The sequence below is a fragment of the Meriones unguiculatus genome (genome assembly GCF_030254825.1).
Source record: "Meriones unguiculatus strain TT.TT164.6M chromosome 13 unlocalized genomic scaffold, Bangor_MerUng_6.1 Chr13_unordered_Scaffold_28, whole genome shotgun sequence".
Lineage (NCBI taxonomy): Eukaryota > Metazoa > Chordata > Mammalia > Rodentia > Muridae > Meriones > Meriones unguiculatus.
The window spans coordinates 7,739,288-7,752,747 of NW_026843644.1; the positions used below are offsets into that span (position 1 = coordinate 7,739,288).

At 39.7% G+C, this 13,460-nt stretch overlaps 1 protein-coding gene across 1 annotated transcript; it reads left to right on the plus strand.

Annotated features, from left to right (window-relative positions):
- Nucleotides 1-5,653: 5,653 nt before the first annotated feature.
- On the plus strand, nt 5,654-7,232 carry LOC132650648 (vomeronasal type-2 receptor 116-like). Its single transcript, XM_060376000.1, has one exon. The coding sequence runs from the start codon at nt 6,019-6,021 to the stop codon at nt 6,940-6,942; it is 924 nt and encodes a 307-aa protein (XP_060231983.1). The 5' UTR covers nt 5,654-6,018; the 3' UTR covers nt 6,943-7,232.
- Nucleotides 7,233-13,460: the final 6,228 nt, after the last annotated feature.

Here is a 13,460-nt window from a genome sequence, read left to right on the forward strand (position 1 = left end):
TAGTTTGAAGAATATTGGTATTTCCTCTTCTTTGAATGTCTGGTAGAATTCTTTGCCGAAACCATCTGGACCTGGGCTTTTTTGATGGGGATTTTTTTATTACAGCGTCTATTATCTTAGGAGAGATAGGACTATTTAATTTATTTACCTGATCTTGATTTAACTTTGGCAAGTGGACTCTATTAAGAAAATTGTGTATTCCATATAGATTTAAAATTTTTGTGACATATAGACTTTTGAGGTAAGACTTTTCTTTTAATTTTCTTGGTGTGTGTCCTTACATACATGTTTCATTTTTTATGTTGTTCATTTCGATAGTGTCTTTCTACCTTTTAGTTACTTTAGCTAAGAGATTGTCTATTTTGTTGATTTTCTCTAAGAACCAGCTCATGGTTTTGTTGATTCTTTGAATCATTTTGTTTTTAGTATATTGATTTCAGCACTGAGGTTGATTATTTAAAGCCATCTACTCCTCTTGGGTGTGCCTGTATCTTTTGTATTTTTTCTGGATCTTTCAGGTGTGTCATTAAATTGCATGTATGAGATGTCTCAAGTTCCTTTATGAAGAACTATGAACTTTCCTCTTAGCACAGCATTCATTTTGTCATAGGAGTTTCGGTATGTTGCACCTTCATTTTCAATTAATTCTTGAACATCTTTAATTTCTTTCTTTATTTCTTCCACGACACACCTGTCATTGAGTAGAGAGTTGTTCAGGTTTGATATATGTGCAGGTGTTTTGCTCTTTTTGTCATAGCTGAGGTCCAGCTCTAGAACATGGTAGTGTGATTGGATTCAAGGGTTATGTCAGTCTTCTTGTATCTTTTGAGATTTGCTTTGTTCCTGACTTTGTGGTCAGTTTTGGAGAAGGATCCGTGATGTGCAGAGAAGAAAGCATATTTGTTTGTGTCTAGGTGAAAATTTCTGTAGAAATCCCTTAGATCCATTTGATTCATGACCTCTGTAATCTTCACTATCACTATTTAGCTTCTGTTTCAATGATATGTCAATTGGTGAGAGTGTGGTGGTGAAGTCTCCCACTATTACTAAGTTGGGACTGATGTGTGATTTCAGCTTGAATGTTTCTTTTACAGTGCAGGTGCCCTTGTATATGGGGCATAGTTTTTCAAGATATTGATGTCCTAACGGTGGATTTTTCTTCGATGAATTTGAAGTATCCTTCCCAATCTTTTTTAATTAATATTTTTTAAAAATCTATTTGATTAGATATTAGGATGCTACTGCCACTTGCTCCTTCAGCCTATTTGATTGGAAAATCTTTTTCTAGCACTTTACTTCAAGTTAGTGTCTATCTTTATGGCTGAAGTGTTTCATGTTTGCAGCAGAATGTTGAATCCTGTTTCTGTAACCATTCTGTTAGAATATGTCTTTTTCTTGTAGTGTTTAGTCTATTGATGTTGGTAGATATTAAAATCCAATGAATGTTAGTTCTTGTTATTGTGGAATTGGTGCTGATGGTATGTTTGTGTACTTGTGTTTTCTTGATTTTTTTGTTGTGATGTCATCTATATCCTGTGCTTCTTGGGTTTAGATTATCTCATTGGTTGGTGTTTTCTTTCTAGTAGCTTCTCTAGGTCTGGATGCTGCAAAGATATTGTTTAAATTTAGTTTTGTCATGGAACATCTTGTTTACTCCATTTGTGTTGACTGTAACTTTTGCTGGGTCACTTTTGCTGGCATCTGTGGTCTCCTAGTGTCTGCATGACATCCACTGAGGCCCTTCTGGCTTTCATAGTCTCTTTTGGGAAGTCTGGTGTGATTCTGATCGGTCTGCCTTTATATCTTATTTGGCCTTTTTCCTTGCTGCTTTTATTTTTTTTTCATTGGGTAGATTTAGTGTTTTGATTATTATGTTGCACAAGTATTTTCTTGTTTGGTCTAGAATATGTGGTGTTCTGTAAGCTGCTCTTATGTTTAAAGCTATCTCTTTCTTAAGGTTGGTGAAACTTCTATGATTTTATTGAAAATAGCTTCTGGACCTTGGAGCCTGGAATCATCTGTTTATTTTATTGCTATTATTCTTAGGTTTCATCTTTTCACGGTGTCCTGGATGTCTTGAATGTTTTGCATCAGAAACTATACTTTTTCTTTCCTTTGAGAGATTTACCAATTACTTCAACTACATCTTCAACGCCTGAGATTCTTTCCCCAATTTCTTGTATTCTGTTGGTGATGCTTATCTCTATGGTACTCGATCACTTTTCTAAGTGTTCCATCCCCAGTTTTCTTTGTTTGTGGTTTCTTAATTAATTCTAATTTTCTAAGGTCATGGATAATTGTATTTCCTTCACCTGTTTGATTGTGGTTTCCTGTCTATGATGGCCTCTCTTTTGTTGTATTTGCCTGTATTTCTTTGAGAGATTAGTTGTTTTCCTCTTCATATGCCACAAATATTTGAATAAGCATAGATTTAAGGTCATTTTCTTGTGTTACAGCTACATTAGTATATACATTGTTTTTTTTGGGGGGGATTGGTGGAGCCATGGTGTCCTGATTTTTGTTGACTGTTATTTTATGCTAGACTTTTGCCATGTGGTTTTCTGTAGCCTTAGCTGTTTGTTCCTGGAACCTGCACCAAAGACTGGACCAGCCTGTCTTTGGAGTCTAGTGTAGTGTTCAGGAAGATGAGGAATGTGCAGTGGCTCAAGAATGGGTGCTGGCAATTCAGATGCCAGTGTCTTGAAGGGCAGTGAACAGGCCATGTAGTGAGCAAAAAAAAAAACAGATGGGGGCATGTGAATTGAAGGTCAGGGAGTGTGCATGCATGGGAGCCCCGATGTTTGGGGTGCAGGTACTGCTACTGGTCATGAACACTGAGCATATGCAGATGCCCCAAAGGGCTCCAGGCCAAGGTGACAACAGTGGGGGCTAATCAGAAGAAAGCTGGGCTGCAGCTTATAGGCCTGCCTAAAACTGTGTTCCTTGTATGCAGATTCCTCTCTGCTCTGCCATATTGGATCTGGGATCCCTGTGTTTCTCTTGTTTTCCTGAGGTCCACAGGTTGACCAAAGGAACTGTGGCTTGGTGGATGGGATGCTGTTCCAGTAATCCTGATGTTGACCTCAGGGGAGCAGGAGGAATCTGAGGTCTGGTTGCTACAGCTGAGAGACCCTGGGAGTCCAAACTCACTGGAGTATGTAGAAGGGCTGACTGCACCATAGTTTGCTACCCCTGGACCTGCTCGATGGTCTTTGGGACTCCGATCCTCTACCCTTCAGTTATGGTGCATTCTGGTCTCCAACATATTGGAGTCTCCTTTTGTAATCTTTCAGCCTTCCTTAATTTCTCTTTTGGTAAGATGCTTTTGTGAGCGTTGAATTTCCTCATGAGTCTGTTTAGGTCTATTTAGGCTGTTGAATAAAAGTTGAATTCATGTTTGAATCATGGTTGCTTGGGCATAAAACTTACCCATTTCATGTGCATTTTAAGCATTCTGATATATATATATAATATATATATATATATATATATTTAAATGTTCCCGTAGAATATTCTGAATTTCTTTGGATTCTGTAGTAATGTTTTTCCGTCACTTCTGATTCTACTAATTTGAGTCCTCTATTTCTTTCTTTGATTTACTTGAGACAAGAGTCTGTCAATTTTGTTTATCTTCAGAATGAACCAACTCTTCCTTTAGTTAACACTTGCATTTTCTTTGTTTCTGTTTCATTCATTTCTATTACAATCTTACTATTTCTTTTTAATGGATTATTAATTAATTTGTTTATGTACTACTGCAGCATCTAATCACACTTTTCCTCCTAGTCCCTCTCTGTCACCTCACCTGCCAACCCATGTGCCCTTCCTCTCTTTCTTTTCAGAAAAAAAGAAGCCTCCCTTGGATATAAAACCAGCCTTGCCATATAAATTTGCAATAAGACTATGCACAACTTCTGCTATTGAGACTACACAAGGCAGTCTAATTATCAAAAAGGAATCCAATGGCAGGCAAAAGAGTCAGAGAGAGCTTTGATCTTGCTGATAGGTGCCCTCCCATGAAGACCAATCTGCACAATGGTTACACATGTGCTCTTAGAAGTCCCACATGAGGACCAAGTTGCACAACTACTACATATGTGCAGAGAGCACATATCTGTCCCATGAATGCTTTCTTGTTGGCAGTTCATTCTCTGTGAGCCTGTACCAGGAACCTTTCTGTGAGGCCATCCTCAGCATGAAAAAGAGAGTTGGAGTATGTTTGCAAGCAGGGTTCTCCACAGCATATATACTATATGAGGGGTCAGTAAGGGAAGGGAGTGAGTCAGGTTCAGTGGTCAAGGGAATCTCAATTGACATTTAAAATTCAGACATTTCTGTAGCTCTGATTTACTATCAAAAAGGTCCTTCTGTATTTATACAAGTTTCACAGTTCAAACACAGACTAATGATTATACAAGTGGTACAGAGTAGGTGTTTGATTTTTTTCATTACTTATCCAGGGTTACAAGTTCAGCAACAATTAAAAAATACAAACAGAAAAGATAGTATTATAAGCCCATGACTCTACTTTAAGAAATCAAAAAAAAAGGTCTCCTGCAAAGAAAACATATTTAATGTATGACAGTTTGCTTTTAGACTGGCATTGTTTGTAGTATGAGTGCAGTCCAGAAAAACAGAAAATACTTTAACAGGTCTTTGTATGAATAGCAAATACTAATAAATAACTCCTTTTACTATATGCATCATCATCATGCTATTAAGTAGAAAAAGTTTATTTTAGTCAATCTGTCCTATTTACTGAGTTTTATTCCATCAGGAGTGTATCCTCTATGACCTCCTATTTTTAAACTATATTTTCAGGGAGCTCTAAACCTAAAATGAAAGGAAGTCTTAAATCTATAACTGAATCTCCTGGCCTCTCAGGGTTTGCATAATGCCTTGTTTACTCTGCACCAAAATACTGTTTAGGGGAAGATACCCCAAGAAAACTTCTGAAATAATGGCCTCATATCTAATATGCTTATCTGTGCTTAATGATGTCCCAGGCAGAAAGAAAATTTACAAACAGTGTACACATAAAGTTAAGTTTTGGATTTTCATAAAAAGACTCAGACATAAATTTTTGTAGAAAAAAACAAATGGAATCATAGCGCAGAAAACCACTAGTAAGGAAACACACAGAAAAAATATCTAAAAAGTTAGAATAACAGTGATTTTAACAATCTGCTCAGCTTTGCTGGAATTACATCAAGCAAAGTAAATGACTGTCACCAACTCCAGTGAATCTTACTGTGCCATTTTCCCCTTTATGATGTAATGATTTAAAGATTTATAGACCTCTGTGACATATAGGGCTTTTTTTAGTCTTTTGGAGATGACCAGAAAAACAAGTGTGGAAATTAGAACAATTCCTAGGATTACTCTGGAATTATAATGAAAAGACAAAGAGTTCTGTACTGAGTTAAAGAATGCCAAAGAATTTAGAAATGTATCTGCAACTTCTACAGCTGAGATAGGTACAGGTTGATCTGAGCTTAGAGCTGCAATTTGTTGATGCAAGTTTTGTATGCTTACCACCAAATCAGAATTGTTTCATAGGCCATGGATGTGGGATCTAACTTCTTCACATGGTACCTTGGAAAAAATATGTAGAAGCAGGGTAATAAATATCTACTGAAACTGTGAGTAGCAAGAAAAATGAGAAGAACTCATGATGGTGTAATCAGGGAAGTGCATTTGGATACACTGATGTGATCAAAATACTATACTTAGTAATTTAAATCACTTAATTTAAAAAGCGGCTGAAGGATTACTTGACAGTTTTACTTTCTCTGAATATGAGTAATATAGATTTCACTTTAATTGCCTTAGACAAATAGTAATAAATTCTTTAAACAAAACTTATTATTAAGTATCAAGAAAAACAATAGATTGGGATTCATAAAGAGTTCATGATTTTGGCACTATCATGAAGCCGAATATGCCAGGCTATACAAATCATTGAAAAGAACTCTTATGAATTAAATGTGCAATGTGTAAATACATGTATAAACTGAAATGTTGATTCACTTACTCCGCACAGATCAGCAAGAGTGTAGTGCTTGCCTAAGTCAAGACTACCCAAACCCTGAGAGAAACCAGTGTTTACCCAAGGCAGTGACATTCCTATCCTTTGAGGATCCTCTGGGCATGGCTCTGGCCTGCACAGCTCTGTTCTTCTCTGTAAGCACAGTTATAGTTTTGGGGATCTTCCTTAAACACCGAGAATCAGCCATTGTTAAGGCCAATAACAAGACTCTCAGCTATATCCTGCTCATCTCCATCCTCTTCTGCTTCCTCTGCTCCTTTTTCTTCATTGGACGCCCAAACACTGTCTCCTGCATACTGCAACAAATAACATTTGCACTTGTATTCACGTTGGCTATTTCCACTGTTTTGGCAAAAACTATAACTGTAATTCTGGCCTTTAGGATCGTGAAACCTGGGAGAACAATGAGAAGGTTGTTTGTCTCAGGCATCTATAATGCTGTCATCCCCATCTGTGTCCTGATTCAACTTATTCTCTCTGGAGTCTGGCTGGGAACCTCTCCTCCCTATATTGACACAGATATACACTCTGAACATGCTCATGTCATCATTTTATGCAACAAGGGCTCAGCTACTGCTTTCTACTGTGTGCTGGCATACTTAGGAACCCTGGCCCTAGGGAGCTTCACTGTGGCTTTCCTAGTGAGGAACCTGCCTGACACATTCAATGAGGCCAAGTTCCTGACATTCAGCATGCTGGTGTTCCTTAGTGTCTGGGTCACTTTCATCCCTGTCTACCAGAGCACCAAGGGCAAGGCCATGGTGGCTGTGGAGGTCTTCTCCATCCTGGCCTCCAGTGCAGGGCTGTTGGGGTGCATCTTTTTCCCAAAGTGCTACATTATTTTCCTAAGACCTAATAAAAACTCTTTGAGACATTTGAAAAACAAAAACTAGCAAATAAAAATTGATCATTTTGATGTATTAGTTCTCTAATGAAACCCATTAGCATACTAAAATTAAATCATTTACCTACTTTAAAGTAACTTTTTCTGAAATGTGTATTTAAAGAAAAATAAGAGCCCCTCACTTTGTCTCTCAATCACAGACATTTATTTCAGAATAAAAACTGCTGTTAAAAACATATTTTAGTAAGTTATGCATGTTACTTATTAATGTGTGGACAGTATACATATTCGAAATGTAATTATATGATAGTAATTGATATAAATAGTACATGAACTAAATACTTGTTCTCTTTGTTATTTTTGGGAGTTTAAGAAGATTTGGGTGGTATATGAGATTCTTCTACAGAACAGGCATGAAAATCAATCTCTGTAAAGGGGTGGGATGTCTATTAAACAGCTTGAACCATCCCAGAAATCAGAGTAGAGAATTTTCTAAACAGAAATATGAATCTGATGCCTGACCCTGCTCTCTTTTCCTTGACATACATAAAAATGACTTGACATCCCACTCTACAAATACTTGCTCAGTCGCCTTCATTGTGGAAGACCTCCACAGCCACCATGGCCTTGCCCTTGGTGCTCTGCTATTCTGTTCACAATAGGTAGGATATGGAAACTCATAAGTATGTTTAACATGATAAATATCATACATATAAATAGATGTAAGTAAGAAATATATAATTTAGGTAACTCATATCCAGAAGACAAATATCTTTCATTCTCTACTCTTGGGCATCTAGCTCCAAATGTTGGTTTGTGAGTATTCATCATGGAATGACTGTAGAAACAAGAAAGCATGGTAGGGAGGGACACAATACAATGGCAGGTACAATTGATCTGATTGGGATAAACCAGGGAGGTACTCTAATTATGAAGGAGGATAAATATAAAAGAAGTAAGTTGATGAAATAACAGTAAATTTTTGAGAGAGTTTTCGGCAATCATATTGTGAATTATCTACATAAAATCCCTATAATACATGTAAGTCTATTCATGAATATAAACATGTTGCAATCTAAATGTTTTTAATAATGCATACAGATAAGTATAGTTCACCACTGACCTAATTTTATGCTACTGCTATATCTAACCTGGAAACTACAGTCCATTTCCAGCCTGAACAGATGTTTTTTGTTCGGTCTGAAATACCTGAAAATAACAGGATACAATGGAACTAGGAAAATGAAGAGGTGCCATGATAATTCCTGAAAGTTTAATTTCCACCAAATGTCAGATTCTTGGAGCATAACTTTATAGTTATTCTCAAGTGCCTGCTTTTTCAACAATATATAAGATATTGAAGACATGGCATGCGTGCTTGTGGGTGCTCACATTCCCCTTAACATTCACCACAGTCCACCTAAAGAGGAAAGTACACACCAACTCACCCATACACCCTTCACTCTCCAATGGTAACCTGGGTACAAGTTTTGCTGGTGTGCTTGTGGCACAAATTTCATGCAAGTGACCAATTAATATCTGGTTGAGTTTCAGGAATCTCACTCTATGAAAAGGAACCTTGATCCAACATGGCTTGGGTGGCCAGGAGCCTGAGTCTACACAGGCCAGGGACATCAGAGAAATGTAAATGCTATAGTTGTGCTAAAGGAGCAGCCATACTCACAGATCGGTGCCTTGCTCGGCCATCATAGAAAACTTCCTGCAGCAGATGGGAACAAATACAGAGACCCAAAACCAATTGATTCACAGTGAGAGGCCTTAGACCATTCCACCCTAAATGAGATGTCTCCAGCAATTCCTTCTCAAGGGCTCAAGGAACTCTGTTTGCAGAGTGTAAGCACCAGAGGGGATGAAGGACACGAGGGTAACAAGGTTTTTTAAACACAACGGGACCAACATACATATGAATGCACCCTGACTCACAAGCTAGCTTTCTATCACATTCCCCTGTTGGGGCTACCTTGCCGTGCCACAGGGGAAGAGGATGCACTGAGTCCTGATGCGACTTGATATGGTGGCATGGGTGGGTGGACACAGGGGAGGGGTGATCCCCTTCTCTGAGGAGCCAGGTGAGGGGTGATAGGGGAAACAGGGAGTGTAGAACCAGGAGGAGAGAAGGGAGGGGTCTATGACAGGGATGTACAATAAATCAGTAAAAATTTAAAAAAATAAAATAATAATAAATGATGGGGCTGGAGAGACATCACATAGCTTAAGAGTGCAGGCTTCTCTTCCAAAGGTCCTGAGTTTGATTTTCAGCACCCATGTGGTGGCTCACAAACATCTATAGTGAGATCTGGCACCCTTTTCTGGTATGCAGGCAGAATACTCTACAAATAATAAATTTTCAAAGAAAAAAATAATACACTATGGATCATCAATAAAGTTCCCCTCCCTCCAAAAAGAACACTCACTACCTCTTTAAATTATACTAATAATAAATTTTAAAGTTAGTTTTCTCCAAGGGGCCACAAACCAGACTAACCAGTTAGCCCCCTGAGCAGCAACAGATGGCAACAGAAAAAATCAAGGGCATATTTGTGGATTGTCAAGGCTACATGACAGAGTGACACATTTTAATATTTTATTAAAAGTGGGAGATATGTCATGCATATAAAGTTTGGAAATGTAAAAATGTGATAATTCCCCCCCACACGCAAACAGATAAATGTATCATTTGCTTCATTGTTCTCACTTTAGCAGCCCAACCCTGGAACCCTAGCATTCAGAAGGCTGAGACAGGAGGATCACAAGTTCAAGGCTGGCTTAAAAGCTGCTGTTTACTCATCCATCCAGTTTGATCAGCTAAGGCAGCTTACAGCTTCCTAGTGGTCATAGGTAAGAAATAGTTATCATCCTGAAAACACAATGATAAATTTAATTCACCACATGGTGACGTGAGCTCTTGAGATGAACTCAGCAGTATTTGTTCAAACTTATGTGTGACCATAGTAAAGAATCATTAAGACATTTCTTAATGTCTTACACATTCATTTATGTTTAAGAAAATTTATGGAACATGAGCTAAAACAAAGTAGGACCAGGGTTGGGCTCATATGACAAGAACATTGGTTGTTCTTCCAAAGGTCCTGAGTTCAATTTCCAGCAACCACATGGTGGCTCACAACCATCTATAGTGAGATCTGGTGCCCTCTGGTGGCTTGCAGGTGTACATGTAGGCTGAACACTGTATAATGAATGAATGAATAAATAAATAAATAAATAAATAAATAAATGGGTGGATAAATAAATAAATAAATAAATCGGAAGAAAGGAAGGAAGGAATGAAGAATGAATGAAATAATGATGGGACCACCAACAAATTAATACCATAAATTCCTTCTTAAAAATGTGTCTGGCAATGTGATCCTCCTGCCTCTGCCTACTGACTGCTTACCCTACAGGTATGTTCGCTCATACACCTAGCCTAGAAATTTCAGTTCAGATAACATAGTCTGAAGAAGAAGCCCACTTTTTTGTCAAATATCACCAAATAATATTGAAATATTGATGAGAAACAGCAATTGAAGCAGTTGAGGCAGGAACAAGCAGAATGCTGGAACATGCAAGATGCTGGAATAGATATGTTAAGGTCTCAGCATGCTGGAAAGAGGATTCTGTCAGGTTTGATCCAGCATCTCCAGTGCCCAGTCCTTTTGTTCTGAACACATATAATTTCTCACAAACATCATACAGTTCTAAAATTATGAATGTATGAAATGTGCAGGATGAAACTAGACTGTAAGCCAATTTTATTTACGCAAATTTAAATAATGGCATAATGAAATTTTTGAAGATATTATAGCCAAGGATTTATTGGCCATGTATGATTGATGTTTTGACTGGAGACATTATTTTTTATGTCTCAGTCAGGGTGAGAGTTGTTTCCATGTAAAGGGATCAGCAATATAAGTTACCATTATTATTGAACATACAATCATTATCACGTTGAAGTAAAAACAAGGTTGGATAAATCAAAGTATCTTTTTTGGAGTCTTGGGTAAGTGTTGCATTAGGCCAAGCTTCTACCTATCTCCTGAGAGGTCTCCCATTAGAGAGACAAGCTGGTTGCCTTGAGCAACAGAAAAGGCATGTTTTAGGTAAACTTTATATAAACTCCTTTTTAGTTTAGAGTTTAAGCAGACCCTAGGCATCTTGTACCTGTTTGAAGGTTTAGGCCTAGATTTTTATATACGTTGTAGCTATTTTTCCTGTCCCCCTTTTTATATAGAATGGGGAGTTATGCCTTAATAGCCAAACTTTATTTAAACTCCCTCTTACCTTTAGCATTTAAGCATACCCTAGGCATCTCGTACTTTGCTTTTACATTGGTTGTGGCTATTTTTTGGCTTGCCTTTTTTTTTTTTTTACACGGGATGGGCCTTTGTATCCAAACTTTATATAAACTCCCTTTCACCTTTAGCATTTAAGGATATGCTAGGCATCTTGTACCTGGATTTTTGCATTTGTTTGGGCTACCTTTGGCCTGCCCCTTTTTGATAAGGAAGGAAGGAAGGAGGGAGGAAGGAAGGAAGGAAGGAAGGAGGGAGGGAGGGAGGGAGGGAGGGAGGGAGGGAGGGAGGGAAGGAAGGAGGGAGGGAAGGAAGGGAGGAGGGAGGGAATGAAGAAGGAGAGGAGTGAGGGAGGAAGGGAGGAAGGAAAGAAGAAGGAAGGGAAGGAAAGTGGGAATGAGGGAGGGAAAGAAGAAGGAAGGGAAAGGGAAGGGAGAGAAAGAAGTTGGGGAGGAAGGAGGGAGAGAAGGAAGGAAAGAAAGAGAGAAAGAATTCCCAGGCTGCCGCATTGCTTGTGAGTTATTTCGAGACAGGGTCTCTCCGTGTGGCCCGGCCAAGTCCCGGATTCGCTCTGTGAACCATCGTTCTGGCTTCCCAGAGCTCCAGAACGCTGCAGGAACCGAATCACCGCCCTCCTCTCCCCTCCTCTCTCCTCCCTCCCCTAGCCGGCAGCCCCCACCGGGTTTGGACTCACTTGGAGGTGTAGACGCATTCGAAGGCCAGCGTCCCGGTCCTCTGGAAGCTCCTGCCTTTGTGGGTCTTACTCTCGTGTTCCACCTTGTGGGTGAAGAACGCTGTGAGGGGGGCAGGGAGGTGAGGAGAGGGTCACAGTCAGACACTCCAGGGTGGAGGTGAGGACGGGGGCTCGGACCTTTCAACTGTCTCCCCAAGACTTTAAGATGCTTCCTGGATTCTGGAGGCCGAGGAGGAGGAGGAGGAGGAGAAAGAGAAGGAGGAGGAAGAAGGAGAATGAAGAGGAAGGAGGAGAAAGAGGAGGAGGAGGAGAAGGAAAAGGATGAATAGAAGGATGAGAAGGATGAGAAGGAGGAAGAGGAGGAGAAAGAGGAGGAGGAGATGGAGAAGGAAAAGGAGGAAGAGAAGGAGGAGGGGGAGAAGGAGAAGGAGGAGGAGAAAGAGGAGAAGGAGGAGGAGAATGAAGGAGTGAATGAATGAATGAATGAATTAATGAATGAGTGCACAGAGGGCTGAAGGATTTGCACACAGGGTCAAGTCCATCGGTCATGTGGACGGAGCCCAGAGGGAAGGAGCTGATAACACATCATTATAACACATCATTATAACATACTAATAACATGTTTGCCATCCTCCCCGGCAGCGTCATGTGACCCAGGTCATAGGACAAGGACCCCCGTGTGACCCCTCAGGCAGGTTATCCAGAGGGATAGCACTTACCATCAGACCAACCTCCAGGAGGTGACATCTGAGGAGCTGGGAGGGACTGGCCTGGAAGGACATTCTTTGAGCTCCACAGCTCATTCCAGCACATCGGGTAATGTATTTAAATACATTCAAATTTATTTAAATATATGTGTATTTAAATATAATCAAACACATTCAAATATATTTAAATGAGCTTAAATGCTTGAGGTTCATGGACAATGAGAGACAGAGACAGAGAGACAGTGAGAGACAGAGACAAACAGAGAGAGACAGAGACACAGAGACAGAGACAGGGACAGAGACAGAGAGAGAGACTGACAGAGACCGAAACAGAGAGACAGAGACACAGAGACACAGAGACAGAGACAGAGATAGAGAGAGACAGAGACAGACAGAGAGACAGACACACAGAGAGACAGAGACAGAGATAGAGACACAGAGAGTCAGAGACAGACACATACAGAGACAGAGATGGAGACATGCAGAAAGAGAGAGACAGAGACACACACAGAGACACAGATGGAGACAGACAGAGAAAGAGACACAGACACAGATACACAGAGAGAGAGAGACAGACACAGAGATACAGAGATAGAGAGACTGAGAGAGATAGAGAGACAGGGACAGAGAGAGACAGAGACAGGGACAGAGAGAGACACAGAGAGAGAAAGACAGAGAGACAGAGACATAGACACAGAGAGACAGAGACAGACATACAGAGAGACAGAGTCAGGGACAGACAGACACAGAGAGACAGAGACAGAGAGAGACAGAGACACACACAGAGACAGAGATGGAGATATACAGAGAGAGACAGAGACAGAGACAGAGAGACAGAGATACAGAGAGAGAG